General features: G+C 42.5%; 1 protein-coding gene across 6 annotated transcripts in view; it reads left to right on the plus strand.

The window, feature by feature from the left end:
- Window positions 1–268: 268 nt before the first annotated feature.
- Window positions 269–16,137, plus strand: part of REST (RE1 silencing transcription factor) — a 30,459-nt gene continuing 14,590 nt past the window's right edge. For 2 of the 6 annotated variants that reach the window (XM_089488858.1, XM_089488852.1), the window contains exons 1-2: window positions 2,732–3,055; window positions 10,466–11,493. In XM_089488858.1, coding sequence (XP_089344984.1) covers window positions 10,476–11,493 — 1,018 coding nt within the window. In that variant the 5' untranslated portion in view covers window positions 2,732–3,055; window positions 10,466–10,475. Of the gene's footprint in view, window positions 817–2,731; window positions 3,056–3,199; window positions 3,218–10,465; window positions 11,494–16,137 lie in introns of those variants that run through there. The other 4 variants (XM_089488854.1, XM_089488853.1, XM_089488855.1 and 1 more) reach the window with 4 other exon arrangements.

The following is a 16,137-nucleotide window of genomic DNA, read 5'->3' on the forward strand; positions in this document are numbered from 1 at the left end:
AGCAGGAAGCCTCTGCTTGAGGCCTACTGTCTTCTGAGGCAACCTTAAGCCTGACCTAGAGTAAAGAAGAAGAAGAGGGGGAGGGGGCGTGAGGGGGGGAAAGGGTCGGGTCACGTGGCCTCCTATGCCTAGTGGGCGGGGCAGTTTTCTCTCTCTCCCTCTCCCTTACTACTCCAAGTTGAGAGGAAGGGGGCGTGGCCTTTTGGCACGCGCTCGCTCGCGAGACTAGTGTCGGAATGCGCGCGCCGCCGCCGCCTCCATAGTTTTGAAGCGGGGGTACTTTTCTCCCCACTTCTCCTTCCATTAAGGCGAGAGACGAGAAGGAGGTGGGTGCGCATGCGCGGCGAAGAAGAAGACGGTGAGAGAATGTCGTCGTGGAGATGAAGGGAAAGGGCTGATGATGATGGCTGAGTGGCTCGTGGCGCTGTCCAGGGCTGATCCGAAGGCGGCCTCGCCTCCTGCGTCTGAGGGGGAGGAGTGAGAGGGAAGAAAGGGTCGGAGGAGGAAGGAAGGAAGGAAGGAAGCCCCTGCGGAGGACGAGAGGCTAAGCTCCCTTTTGCCTCCTTCTCCTTCTCCTCCTCGGCGGCCCCGCGTGGACGTGAGCGGGGTTAGAGAGAGAGAGAGAGGCAGGAAGTTTGGCGGGGAGGAGCCGCCTCCCTCTCCTCCTCCTCCTCTTTCTGGGTTGGAGTTGCAGCAGCAGAGGCCTCCGCAGCAGCAGCAGCAGCAGCAGCAGCACCACGAGCAGCCGCCCTGCTGGAGCTGGACAGCGATTTTCCTGGCCCTCCTCCCCCCGCGCCTGGGCCTCCCTCCCCGGCTGTGAGTGCGGGGTGGGGTTGGGAAAGACCTTGGCCTCTGCGGGGTGCCTCGGAAGGGATAGGGTTGGTTTCTGTAGGGTCTGCAAGGGGCTGGAGGGGAGCGGGCCCGGCTTTCCCTCTCAGGCTCTTCCCTTACCTCCAGCTTGAGTTGGGGGCTGGGCTGTGTGTGGGGCGAGCCTGGTTTCCATGGGGTGCCTTGAAGGAAGGGGGGCTTGAGGGTCTGCAAGAGGGCTGCAAGCGATGTGGGCCTCGCTTCCCTTCTCAAACCTTTCCCTCACAACTCTGCCCCCTCCCCCAGCATGAATTGGAGGCTGAGGTGTAGGGGGCAGCTTGGTTTCCATGGGGTGCCTTGAAAGAAAGGGACCTGAGGGTCTGCAAGGGGGCTGGGTGGGTCTTGATTCCACACACACCCCACACACGTTTCTCTTGAAACCACCCCTCCCAGCATAAGTTGCCCCCCCCACACACACACGTTTTGCTGGAAACTCTACTTCCCCTCCCCATAAGTTCCCCCTTTGCTCATGGAAGGGGGAAAAGCCCCCTCAAAAAACCCCTCCCCAGTGTATCCTTTGAGGAAGGAAGGGGTCTCTGAGGAAGAGAGTTGGGGGGCAGGTGGGATGCCTGAGTGTTTGGGGGGTGGGAGTGAGTTTGGCCTCTATGTTTTGCCTTGAAGGGCGAGGGAGTGAGGGGCTGTAAGGGGTTGGGGGGGGAAGGTGGGCCTCACAGACTGTCCTTTACAACTCTCCCTCCCTATAAGGTCTCCCCTTTCTCTAGGGGTGGGAGAGGAGCCCCCCTCAACCTCCCTTCCCCATATATATCTTTCTGTGCTGTGGAAGGGAGCTGGGGGTGATGGGGCTGTGGGGAAGGGGGTGGCCAGGCTCATGGCCTGCAAGGGGGCTGGAGGTGCTGAGGAAGAGACGTGGGGGTCGGGGTGCCCTGTGAGGGGCAACTGAGCATGGTTTCCATGGGGTGCCTTGAAGGGAGGGGGCAACTAGGTTAGGGAGCAGACTTCCCCCCTAGCATCTCCCCCCTCCCCTCAGTGGCAGTGTTGGAGGGTAGAGAGCTTGGTCTTGAATGGAGGGAGAAAGCCAGGCTCAGTGGGCGCCTTGGTTCCCCCCTACAGACATTACCCTCACAACTCTACCACCCTCAAATCCCCCAATGTGCATAAAAATCCCCCCTCACTCTGTCTCTCTATATATCTTTCTTCCTGGAAAGATATATTGGGGGCTTTGTTGTCTATATATAATTCCCCCCCTCAAACCCCCCCAATAGACCAATATATCTTTCCAGGAGGAAAAGGGGTGCTGAGGAAGAAAAATGGGGGGGGGGGTTTAGATGTGTACTTTTTGGCCTCTTGTTCCTTGCCTTGATCCATGGGGAGAAGGAAGGGTAAGAAAATATTACTATTATTATTATCATCATCATTGGAGAAAAAGCTTTGCAGAGTCACAAAGGGCGGGGATTTCTTTCACACTGCATCCACACTGCAGAAAATAACCCGATTTGATAGTGCTTTTACTGCTATGGGATTCCAACCAACGACCATTCCTAGACTTCCACAGCATGGAGCCATGGCCCTGAAAGAGCTATCAGACTGGGTTAACTCTGCAAGGTGGATGCCCCCGTTGGGCCTGGAAGGTGCTGCTGCAGGGATTCCTTTACGTCTTTATTTCTGGAGGTTGGACTCAGCAGCAGCCGCCTCTGCCTTTGCCTCCCCTCTTCCTCCACCTTCTCCTCCTCCTTTTCTTCTTGTCTTTGGGAGTTGGCTCAGGAGAGAAAGGAAGAGTCCCACCCGGATTTGGGAGCCTCCTGGGGCCTTGTGTGTGTTTGTGTGTCTGGGGGGAGGAGAAGGGGGAGGCTGGGCTGCTGTGGGTGGGGGAAAGGCTGGGCCAACCTTCGCCCTCTTCCACTTTTGGGGGGGAGCCCCTGGAGGAAGGGAAAGTTGCCCTGGGGGTGCCCAACTTTGGGGAAAGGGTCCTTGAAGGGGCTGGAGGCAAGTCGAGGGCTAACTCGGGGCAGTTTGTGTCTGTGCGAGAGGCAGAGAGTTTTGCAAAGAGCCAGTGCTTTGTGCTTCTGTTTGGTATTTGAAGAAAATGGCCGAATGCCTATTTCTGGAATGCAGCAGCAGCAGCAGAAAAAGCTGATGGTAGGCATCCATGGACGAATGGGTTTCTAAATTGCAAACTTTGGGGGCCTGGAGCTTGTGCAGTTCCTTTGCCTCAACGAGGAAGAACTAGGTAAGATGGATTAATATATATATACTTTCCTGCAAATAAACCCAGGAGCTCTTTTTCCTTGACCGAAAAAAAGGCATCCTTGAGAGTCTGAAAACTTTTGGAAACTTTAGCAAACGGAGCTCCTTCTCGGCTTTTCTGGCAGAAGAAAGACTTCAGAGTTGTGTATGTAGGTCATGCGGCTCATTTGCGTTTAGGCCCAAAGGAAACCAGCATATTATTTAAACCCCCCTCCCCATCCCACGTGGTTAGTTTGCTAATTTCAGTAGAATTGGGCTGCAGCCACACTGCAGAAATAATCTGGTTTGACGCCGCTTAAAATGCCATGGCTCGATGCCTTTGGGAGTCTGGAAATTGTAGTTTGTTGTGGGCCTCTGCTCTTGGGCTGCAACAAACTACAATTCCCAGAATTCCACAGCATTGAGCCATGGCAGTTAAAGTGATCTCAAACCAGATTACTTCTGCAGGGTTGATGCAGCCTTAGCTTGCTAAGGAACCAGCATACATGCATTTGATTTTTGTTTAGTACTTTAGCAGGGACTGTTCTTTCTCCCCCCCACCCCACCATTAAAATTTAAGATATAAATCCTTAACCACTCAGTGATGCATGGTGCAAAACATGATGCAAATCCTTAGCCACACAGTGATGCATTTTGCTGCATGACAATTACTATATTAGTTTGGAAGAATTTCACTTGGGCTATGCTTGTTTACCTAGTAACTGGTGAGCTTCGGTGCTTGATATTGAGCTTATACAGCATACTCATTACCCAGAATAAAGAGAGAGAGCCATCCACATGGACAATCTTGAGGGAAGTCTGACCTTTGAAAAGTTACTTGCGATGAGTGAATTGTTAAGCAGGATAACTGGATATATGGCCCAGTAGTCTTCTAAAACACCGTGGATAGCGCACCGGACACAGATTTCATTTCATGCGTAAACTGGATTTGGCTATTCCCATTATTTCCTGCTTACAAGATTAATGCAAATTTTAGATGGACCCTTTGTTCTGAGACTGCAGAACAACAGTTGTGAAATTAATGGAACATCATAGGAGTTCTGGCCTCTAATCTCAACTCCCAGGAACTTTTGCCCAAGGTTACTTGCATGAATTTTTGTAGTCTTTGGTGCATTTTCAGGTTTTTTAGCCAGTGGAAAAATGATGGCCTTTTTTCTCCCCCAAAATAGTGTGTGTGTGTGTGTGTGTGTGTGTGTATGAAATAGAATATATGTGTGTGTGTGTGTATGAAATAGAATATGTGTGTGTGTGTGTGTATATATATATATATATATAATGCATATACAGTCATCGCTCCATATTTGCGGCTTTGATATTTGCGGATTTGATTATTCACGGATTTCATTAATATGTTCTCTCTAAAACTGTCTAGGTCCTCCAGTGCAACTCTGTGGTCAACTTGAAGTAAAAGTTGCACTGAAAGACCATTTGTAGCTACTCCAGTGCCCTTCTATGGTCAGTGTATGTTGGACATTGACCACAGAGTTGCACTGGAGGACCTAGAGATTCCCAGAGAGGGGTCTTCTCAGGTAAAAACAGTGTATTTGTTATTTGCGGTTTTTCCATATTCACGGGGGCCTTGTTCCCCTAACCCTAGCGAATATGGAGGGACAACTGTAAACCAAAAATTAACTAACATTGAATCATGAGGATGGAAAAGACAAAAAATTACTTAACTCATTGTCAGTTATTCCCCCTCTCCTTCAACATATTTCTACATGTTATATCTGTTAAACATTGCTTATATCAACTTTCCTTCTAGTCTAGTATTTCTCTAAGCCTTTAGGAACTTCCGATATTTTTTTGACCAATTTTCTCACTATTCTATCTGTTTCGATGACTTTCTCCTTTGTTCTTACCCTATTTTGTTACAATGGCGGGTTACAGACCGCCAAAAAATACGTATTCCATACGTATTAGGGTTAGGAAGGGGTGGTGCTTCCACACCCCTAACCCTAGTACGTATGGAATACGTACAAAATGGCAGCGCCCTGTTCATACAGGCGCCGCCATCTTTACGTCTTGGACGCATAGCGTCCAGACGTGTCGCGGCGCCTATGACGTCGCGAATGCGCCAGCGGCACCTCGCGACGTCATAGAGGCGCCGCAAGAAGGAGCTCCATTTTGGAACTCCTTTTTTGCTCCGTGCGGGAGCCGCAAGGTGTGGCTGCTACGGCTCCCTCACGGAGCAAGCGGCGGCGGTGGTAGACCGCCGCAAAGCAGCGGTCTGTAACCCGCCTTTCTCTCTCAGTGTCACCTAATCTTATATGGCATAATGTATATTCTTTATAATCGGATGTCTTTAACCTTTTCATTTCTCTATATGTTGATCTTTCTTCAAATCATAGCTCTTAAAATTGACCATTTCCCCATGAAATGGGAATATTAATCCCCTGTAATAATTGTGATGCTAAATTTAGGGAGTGATTTGTGGGGGTTTATTCTTTTGTGTGGCAGTTTTCCTTATGAGAATTGGGAACTTACTTCCATTTACTGAATTTGCAGTCAGATAGGCACAGACACCTCAAATATCAGGAAAACATACTTTCTGTGTGACATTCCCTATTAAATCCTATGCACATGCATATCTGTTCTGCATGATTGCTACTCAGCGTGAACCTCTGAACCTCTCTCTTTAATTACCCCTCAAGTGAAATTCTTTCTGCATATGCAAAAAAGATCTTGTAGCACCTTGGAGACTAAAGAGGGTAGTTGGTAGAATGAGCTTTCCTAGACTTGAGTATCCTAGGAAAGTTTACTCAAGTTTAAACATGTCTGAGGAAGTAGGCTCAAATCCACAGAAACTCATGCTACCAACTTATTTCTTTCAGTTAGTTCCAAAACACCCTGCAGAAATAATCCAGTTTGAGTCCGCTTTAACTGCCCTGGCTCAATGCTAGGTAATGCTCACACGTGTTGTGAGACATTTAGCCTTCTATGTTAGAGAGTTCTGGTGCCACAATAAACTTACCGTTTCCAGGATTCCCTAGCACTGATCCAGGGCAGTTAAAGCAGTCTCAGAACTGGACTATTTCTGCAGTGTGTTTTGGACTTTAGTCTCAAAGGTGCTAGAGCAGTGATGGTGAACCTATGGCACGCGTGCCAAAGGTGGCACTCAGAGCCCTCTCCGTGGGCACATGTGCCATCGCCCCAGCACAGAGTTTGCCAGAGTTTGTTATTAGAAAGCCAGAGGGACATGGCACTTGGCGATAAATAAGTGGGTTTTGGGTTGCAGTTTGGGCACTCGGCCTCTAAAAGGTTCACCATCACTGTGCTAGAGGATCCCTTTGCATGGCTTTGTCTTTGAATTCTTAATGCATATGGCACTAAGAGGCCCACTTTACTTGGTAGAGAATTCTGTGTGCTAAACATACACATCCCAACTAGCTGTGTCAAGTGACTGGTGTTATCTGGCTTAGAAGTTTTAATGTCATAGTTTTTTGTGGGTTTTTTGGGCTATGTGGCCATGTTCTAGCAGCCCCGAAAAACCCACAAAAAACTATGGATGAAAGCCTTTGACTTCACAGTTTTAATGTTGAGAAATAAAGTGTACTCAGCAGCTAATAGCTAGAAATGTCCTTTGTCTTGGCTGACACTGATTGGTTGTCCCTTCTCTTAATATTTAATGCTGAAATGTTGGGCCATTTTTCAGCAGAGGAGTAGAGGTCCCCACACAAGATCAGACATAGCAGTCAGCCATTGTGCTGAATTCTTAGATATGTTCTGGTATATTTCTCTTTTTGTGATACCTTGGAAAAGACTGCATTACAACTTTGTTTAAGTCTTATTTATATAGAAGCACACAACTAAAATGGGCTTCCATCAACTTTGTTTCAAAATTTACATGATGAATTTCAAATAATTCATATCTATGTATTTAAGACTCATTATAAAGGTGAATTTATAAATATTGTTAGGATTAGTCACCAAGCAAATAATATTAAAGCATTGATTTTACAGAACTGTTACAGAGGATTCTGCAATACTGATTATAACTCCCACACAATTAATCATAGAATCATAGAGTTGGAAGAGACCACAAGGGCCATCGAGTCCAACCCCCTTCTGCCATGCAGGAACTCTCAATCAAAGCATCCCCGACAGATGGCCATCCAGCCTCTGTTTAAAGACCTCTAAGAAAGGAGACTCCACTACACTGCGAGGGAGTTTGTTTCACTGTCGAACAGCCCTTACTGTCAGGAAGTTCCTCCTAATGTTGAGGTGAAATCTCTTTTCCTGCAGCTTGCATCCATTGCATCCTAGTTTCTGGAGCAGCAGAAAACAAGCTTGCTCCCTCCTCAATATGACATCCCTTCAAGTATTTAAACAAGGCTATCATATCACCTCTTAACCGTCTCTTCTCCAGGCTAAACATCCCCAGCTCCCTAAGTCTTTCCTCATAGGGCTTGGTTTCCAGACCCTTCACTATTTTAGTTGCCCTCCTTTGGACGCACTCCAGTTTCTCAATGTCCTTTTTCAATTGTGGTGCCCAGAACTGGACACAATATTCCAGGTGGGGCCTGACCAGAGCAGAATACAGTGGCACTATTACTTCCCTTCTTCTAGACACTATACCTCTATTGATGCAGCCTAAAATTGCATTGGCCTTATTAGCTGCCGCATCGCATTGTTGACTCATGTCCAACTTGTGGTCTACTAGGACTCCCAGATCCCTTTCACACGTAGTTTCATTCAGCCAGGTGTCCCCCATCCTATATCTGTGCATTTCATTTTTCTGCTCTAAGTGCGGTACCTTACATTTCTCTATGTTCAAATGTTTATGAAATGGTGAAAGTAAAATACCTATGCTGAATAACATTATGTAATTATAAAATATATGTGAAGAGGATTCAGACAACTGTACTGTTCTAGAGTTCTCTTCCAGAAGTTTAAATAATAGGCAAGCAACAGCAAAACTTGAAAATAATTCTCTTGCTTTAATTTTTTATGGCTGTACTACAGAGTAGGAATGCTTGTTCCTGGATGGGTAGGAGTGAAGGAGTTCCAGTTTCTACGCTGCAGATATAATGCAGTTTGACGCTGCTTTAACTAGCATGGCTCAATATTGTTGATTTCTAGGAGCTGTCATTTTGTGAGATATTTCATCTTCTCTGTCAGGGAACTCTGGTGCCACAACAAACCACATCCCAGAATTCCATAGCATTGAGCCATGGCAGTTAAAACAGTGTCACACTGCATTATTTCTGTAGTGCAGATCATATCCTAGAGAGCAGTGAAGTATCAGCTTAGCAAAGGATTTGATTAAAAGCTTAGCTGTGGAATATTATCAAACAATTGATCACAGTGGCTTGATTTGCAGACAATTCTTAGGATAGCATTTGTTTAGCTAACTATGGTTGGTTTGAACCTCTTGATTCTACACTGGCTAATGTATTATGCTTTATATTTTGGTAACAAAATATAATTTAAAACTATGTTTTGAATGTGGTTTTTCAGACCTAGCCTGCTTTAGCTATGGTTTGTCATTATATCCAGTTGCCAGAATTCTGCCATGGTTCCTGGTACATTTATGTGTTCAATCCTTTTATCTTATTATGTTGTCCTCAGGCTAAATTTCTTCCACTTTTTCTGAGCTACTCATTCATCTTGGCAACAGGGTTCTTTCCTTATCAAACTCCCATGAGCTCAAGGCAGAAATGAAATCTCACCTCTGAACGGTAAACAAAACATTTTGGCCATGTCAAAACAGCATTAGCTTAGAAGGGGCTCTCATTTCACACATTCAAGTAGAACACAAAATTCACAGTCTGCAGATAAGCCCATTAAAAACAAAACAAATCATGTACAAACCAGAGATGTAAGATTTCCAGAACCTTTGAATCCAGAATTGGGGGGAAACAATCCCTTACATTTCTCATTTTTTTCCAGAAAAGAAATTGAACTTTTTTTTTGGGGGGGGGGGGGGATGATTTTTTTAGCTCCCTTTACAAATTGACGGCCAGTTTTTAACTTTATAAAAATAAATTATGTTATAGAACTTGTTTTGGATTAAAAAGATCATGTTTAGCATATTAAAAGTTCAGCGTGATCATAGAATAATGATTGAATGTACTTTTTAAAAAATTACAAGTGGAACTACAAGGTGCTGTACTGTAAGGAATTCAGTTGCATCCAGACTGCAGAAATAATCCAGTTTGACTCCGCTTTAATTGCCAGGGCTCCATGCAATGGAATTCTGGGCACTGTAGCGGATCTATGGTGCCACAACAAACTACAATGCCCAGAATTCCATCACATGGAGCCCTGGCAGTTAAAGCGGTGTCAAACTGGATTATTTCTGCAGTCTGGATGCAGCCAATATAAACTGTAAAGAACTTCTGTGGTTTTTCCAGTTGGTGCGAACCAGGCAAACAACCCCAACAAGAACAGTAACCAATAATTTTAGGAAAACAAAGCAAGTTATTTAGTCTCCTCTAGTCCTCCATAGTTTCACGTTAAACCATAAAACGCTAATTCCTATAAAAAGAACTGTGAAAGGGGAACCAAGGTGAGGAATTAACAAGGATCTGATACTGTATAACAGTGCTTCTCGGGCTTATCTGAAGTGGGGGAACTAGTTCCCCTTCCCCGAATGTGCCAAGGGCCAGTACTGTAATTGTGCCCCTTGGCTACAATTGTTCCTTTCTTCCCCAGAAACTTTCTGTGGACTGGCAGCTGATGGCTTGCTCACTACTTTTTAGCACTGGTATATGGACTTCCAGCAATGTCTACGTGCTGCTACATATAATTAGGGAGTATAAATACATGAACATCTTGTCTCAAACATTGTATTCATTATTCTAAAATGAAATATTCCATATTCCTTTTTAAAACTATATATATTCTGTTTTCTTTTGGGGCTTCTGCATTTCTTATGCAAGCATGCAGGGAAACCTTATAACAACTTCCAACACAGAGAGAGAACAAGTCCTGCAAAGAAGCATATGTAGGACAATAGAAAGCAAAAGGGGAAAAAACCCACAACTTTATGAGCACACTCACCACAAAATACAACATATAAAATGCAGGGAATTGACAACTAAACAGACGAACGAACAAAACACATCTACAAACCTTGTGATATTATCTGGATAAGGCAAAGGGGGCACAAACCAGGCATTTTGGCCAAATAAGAAACAGCTATTCTGCTTGTTTTCAGGACTATCTGTAGCTTGCTCAAGAACCCACAGTGAAAGCATATCTTGGAAGAGCACTGAATATAACCAGTTTGTCTTAAAAGTGTATTTGTTTAATTTGATTTATATCCCTCCCTTTGAATTTTGGTCTTGATTAAATCGTCTTTGTTGTCGGAAGGGTTCTTGGTTTTTGATAGGATAGCATAGGTTTCATAGGCCTGCAACTTAGGAAAACCTTTGTCCTTTTTCTTTTACAGAACTGTTACCATGGCAATGCAAGTGCTCGGACAGTCTGGTGGCAGCAGCCTATTTTCTGGCAATACTAACCTCAACATGACTTTGTCAAATGACATGTATGACTTTTCTGAACTTTCCAAAGCCGAACTGGCAGCTCCTCAGCTTATTATGTTGGCAAATGTAGCCTTGACAGGAGAAGTTAATGGCAACTGCTGTGATTACATGGTTGGTGAAGAGAGGCAAATGGCCGAACTGACAACTGTGGGCAATGCCAACTTTTCAGATAGTGATGGAGAAGGAATGGATGATGCACAGGCTGTGGAGCGTGGTCATGAAGACCTGAATGATATAGATATGAGATCCCTTGGATCTCCTGACGTTCGTAACATTGAAACTGCAGAAACGACAGATTCTAGTTCTCTTACTTGTAGTCTAGACAAGGGTTATCAGATGGCTTCCAGTTGCCAGTTGTCAGGTACCCCAGATGATTTCCAGTTATCAGGTGATTCACAAGGCTTTGAGTTGTCAGGTGACCCGGAGGGTTTTGATTTGTCAGATGTCCCGGAGGGCTTCCAGTTACCAAATGCCCCAGAGAGTGTAGATGATAGAGGTAAAAGCCTGAAGAACAAACCGTTTCGTTGTAAGCCATGTCAGTATGAGGCAGAATCGGAGCAGGAGTTCGTCCATCACATTCGGGTGCACAGTGCTAAGAGATTCATTGTGGAAGAAAAAACAGAAAAGCATAGCCAAGTTGACTCAAGCACTACAGATGAAGTTGATTTCTCCAAGGGTCCCATAAGATGTGATCGCTGTGGCTACAACACTAATCGGTATGATCATTATCTGGCTCACTTGAAACATCACAATAAAGCAGGAGAAAATGAGAAAGTCTACAAATGTACAATTTGCACATACACAACAATCAGTGAATACCATTGGAAGAAGCACCTAAGGAACCATTTTCCACGGAAAGTGTACACATGCTTACAGTGCTCCTACTTCTCGGATCGGAAGAATAACTATGTGCAACATATTCGAACACATACAGGTGAGTGATGTCTCTCCATTTCTTAAGACTAGTTGTAATCAATATTTGTGTGCGTTCATCATTGTATTACAACTTGTGTGCTATGGCTGTAACATTTTCTAATTTTAAATAAGCTGTTGGCTTGTGTGTATTCATCTTTTTGTGTTGACAGATAAAATAATATATACCTTAACTGAATTGATTATATTTGTACCTCTGCTCCAGCTTGACAGGATTGACTGTTCTTACTATATTAGCAACTCATTAAGATTAATTAATTCTAGAAACATGTTTTTGTTACTCAAGGAACAAAACCCCAAACAAACCCCTTACAGAATATATTAAGGATGCTGTGTTTGTTTTCACTCATATTCATTGATACACAAAACAATTTACAGTGAATTAATGTGAAAGATACATTTTCATTTTGATATGCCCTGAATATATGGGTCCACAGGAAAATCTCCCATTTTTCTACAGCTGCATGACTCTGACTTACTTGGCTAACAGAAATGTGTGGACATAGAAAAGGAAAGCCGATTAATCAGCTTTATTACAGTCACAGATAAGTGTGGATATATGTTTTGAACTACTTGTTGACTAGAATGAAGACCTTAAGCTTCAATCTACTGTCACTTTTATTATAGAAAAAAGGTTTTGACTGTAATAGAATTACTCCAAAGCAAACAGTTTGCTGGATGCAGATCAAATGTTAATATATGAACTTTATTTAAGGTTAGTTTTTATAGTACAAAAATTGCAATGGTTTCTAAATCAACTTTAAAAAAATTGGATCATGCCAATCTGTAAAGGATAGGTTTGTCAAGAGCTATTCATAGTGCAATGCATTCTTTCTGTTCAGAGGCACTGTTTGAGTTCCAGATGCTGGGGACAGATAGTTTGAGAGGTTCAAAAGTTATGCAGGTGCCATTGAATATGGATTGATAAAATTTAGCTATTCCTGTTTTATACAGTATTCTTCATAACAAAACAAGAGTTTATGTCAAATGTGAATTGTCTCTAATATTAACTGAAATTTGTAAAAGAAACTCTTCTTCCTGTATCATGTTGCCGCAACAGTTTAGATCTCTGTGTTTTAAAAACTTTTCAGAAGTGAAAAATATAGAAAAATGTTCTTTCAGAGTTTGACCGAATTTGATTCAGTTCCAGCTTTGGGGAAAAATAGTGTTTAAACAAGGTGATAGATAAGTAAACTTCAGTTGTGGGTCTGCTGTTGAAAGTTGCAGTAATGAAACCACTACAAAGCGCCATGTGCAAATTCTACTAGTTAGGGCTGTTTTAATAATAATAATAATAATAATAATAATAATAATAATACATTTTATTTATATACCGCTTTTCCACAGATCAAAGCGGTGTACAGACAATTAAAACCATACAATTACAGAACTCTAAGCACAATCATTCTCCTTCAAGGGTAAGCAGGGAATTGATGGCAAAAGGGTAGATAACTTCATTCTTCAGGGGGAAGGCTTGACAAAAAAGAAGAGTTTTAAGCCTCTTTTTGAATGTTTCTAGGGGGGTTGTCAGACGGAGCTCCTCAGGTAGATCATTCCACATCCATGGGGCCACCACTGAAAAGGCCATCTGGGAAGTGGCAACATATTTGGAAGGTGGAATTACCAGTAAGTTCTTCCCAGATGTTCTGAGTGTGCGGGGTGGATCATATGGGAAGATGCGGTCCCTCAAGTAACACGGGCCCAAGCCATGTAGGGCTTTATAGGTAGTAGTGACCAACACCTTGTATTGCGCTCGGAAGCGAATGGGCAGCCAGTGAAGATCTTTCAAGATAGGTGTTATATGGTCAAACCTGGCTGCCATATTTTGTACTAATTGAAGCTTCCGGACTTGGTACAAGGGGAGCCCCATGTAGAGAGCATTACAGAAATCTAATCGAGAGGTTACCAGAGCATGTACCACAGTTTCAAGGTCCCTTTGCCCCAGAAAGGGCCGCAGTTGGCGTATCAACCGAAGTTGATAGCAAGCACTTCTGACCATCGCATCTATTTGTTATTTATCTTGTTTTCACATTAGAAAATACATTTTGTTGTATCACAGGCAATGACAACTTTTTAAAAGTCTCAGGCTCTGCACTCTGAAGAAATAATGCAGTTTAACATCACTATGGCTGAGTGCTGTGGAATTCTGGAATTTGTAGTTTGGTGAGAGACTTAGCCTTCTCTTTCAGAAACCTCTAGCGCTACAACCAACTAGAATTCCCAGAATTCGATAACATTGAGCCATGGCAATTAAAGTGGTGTCAAACTGCATTATTCCTGCAGTGTGGTTGCAATCTCGGTTTACTCCAAGTATATGCTAATAACACACACACACACACACACAAATAGCTTTAATAAGAGAGCAATGGAAGTTTGTGCTTTTAAGAAAATCCTCACTACAGATAAACAATTAGCTTTTCTCTGCTTAGTCTGTCTTATTTGCTTGTGTAAATACCTTTTAAAACATTTAGGACAAAACTGCTGTCTTTTCAAATGGACAACAGAAAGATAACAAAACTGCCAAAATGAACTAAAAGTTCTGCTACTTGAAATGAAATGTAATTTCGCAATACAGTCAGAAAACATTTATCTGAATTAGAACTGAAAAAAGTAACTGGGATAATTTTAGTATTTGCATTTCCCACATAGAGTTTTCCCCACCTCTAGTTTCCATCAGAATAATGATACAGTGGGATATAATGGGATATAAAGAAGAATAACAACAATGGGATATAGAATATCCTCTTTCAGCATGATAAAATAAAGTGTCCATATATTTCCTCTGATTATTATTATTATTATTATTATTATTATTATTATTATTATTAAAACACTGTGTACAGATAGACGTTTTGTAAGACTATCTACGACTCTGGAGACAAGGTTCTGAGTCCCAGCTCGGCATGAAACCCATTGATAACTTTAGGCAAGTCACAGGCGCTCAGCCTCAGGAAAGGTAATGGCAAACTTCCTCTGAACAAATCTAGGTTCATGTTAGGCGCATTGCTGCTGCCTCCATTTTTTCAAGCTACTCATATATGTTGATCCAGGTTTTGAGGTCTTTTCTGCATAATCTTTTTTTACATAGACAAATAGTTGCGGTAGATATATTTCTCTCTTCTTATACACCTAGTAATTGGCTTTGACTTACAAATAAAGGGCCTCCAAGAGACTGTTATTAACAGACCTGTCTTACAAATTCAGGACTTTTAAAAAAGATTTTATTGATTGTTAAAAACATATATTTACAACAAAAAACATGAATTCACATACCAAAAACTAAACAAACAATGTAAACATTTAATCAACACAAATATACTAAAGGTCAAACATCCATCTAAAATGACTTCCTCTCCTTTATCTTGAAGATTTCTTTCAAAAGTTTTCACTTTGTTTGTATAGACAACGCTTTTCCTCATTCTGTTTTAAACCAGTTCTAAATATATTATTAAACAGTATTTATAGTATATTTTTATTATCCATACATTTTTGATTGTTTCAGGACCATGATTTCCTTGACTGAGTAAAGCACCTGTGTTGTGGTCTTCCTCTTTCCTTACTTCTTTCCACCCTACTGAACATTACAATTTTCCCACCATGTTATAATTTCGCACGATTTGGCCATGATACAATAGTTCAGTCATTTTGTTTTCTAGTTAGAATTCAGGCCTGATGTTCTCTTGTACCCATTTCATAGGGGTTTTTTTTGGCAGTCTATGATATCTGTGGAACTATTCTTCAGCACCACATTTCATTGATCCCCCCCACCACACATTCTGGCTTTCTTTGCTGTCATATCCATACATAAGAACTGAACTACTGTGGCATGGATGATCCCAAATTTGGTATTTAGTGATGTGTCTTTACATTTGAAGATCTTACCCAGTGCCTTTCACAGCTGCCCATTCAAATTTTAGTGTTCTTATTTCTTGACTGCAGTCTTCATTTTGATTGATAATTGAACTTTGGTACAGTACACAAAATATTTAACAATTTTGATGCCTTTATCATCCCCTTTAAAGTTACATAGATCTATGATCATTGTTTTTGTTTTCTTAACATTAAGTAGTAACTCTGCTTTTGCATTGTCTTCCTTAACTTTCACTGTAATCTGATTTTAATTCTGTGCATAAGTAAAGTACTAATTAAAAGTTGATTTTGTGCAATGTGATAACAATTATCGGTAACAATTGAAGGTAACAATATGATAAGAAGCTGAATTTATATTTGAAGTTGTGTGCCTCATTGTGATCTTTTTTCCCCTTGTGCTGGCCGATCTACTACTAAATGAAGAAGTAAGTCATTAAAAACATAACTGTGTGAAGCAGACTACAGTCATCCCTCCATATTTGCGGCTTTGATTATTCACGGATTTTGTTAATATGTTCTCTCTAGGACTGTCTAGGTCCTCCAGTGCAACTCTGTGGTCAACTTGAACTAAAAGTTGCACTGAAAGACCATTTGTAGCTACTCCAGTCCCATTCTATGGTCAGTGTATGTTGGACATTGACCACAGAGTTGCACTGGAGGACCTAGAGATTCCTAGAGAGGTGTCCTCTCAGGGAAAAACAGTGTTTTGGTTATTTGCGTTTTTTCCATATTCACGGGGGCCTTTTCCCCTAACCCTAGCGAATATGGAGGGACA

This window comes from Sceloporus occidentalis, unplaced genomic scaffold, assembly GCF_023333645.1.
Source record: "Sceloporus occidentalis isolate IW3139 unplaced genomic scaffold, rSceOcc1.0.p SCAF_1, whole genome shotgun sequence".
Classification (NCBI taxonomy): Eukaryota; Metazoa; Chordata; class Lepidosauria; order Squamata; family Phrynosomatidae; genus Sceloporus; species Sceloporus occidentalis.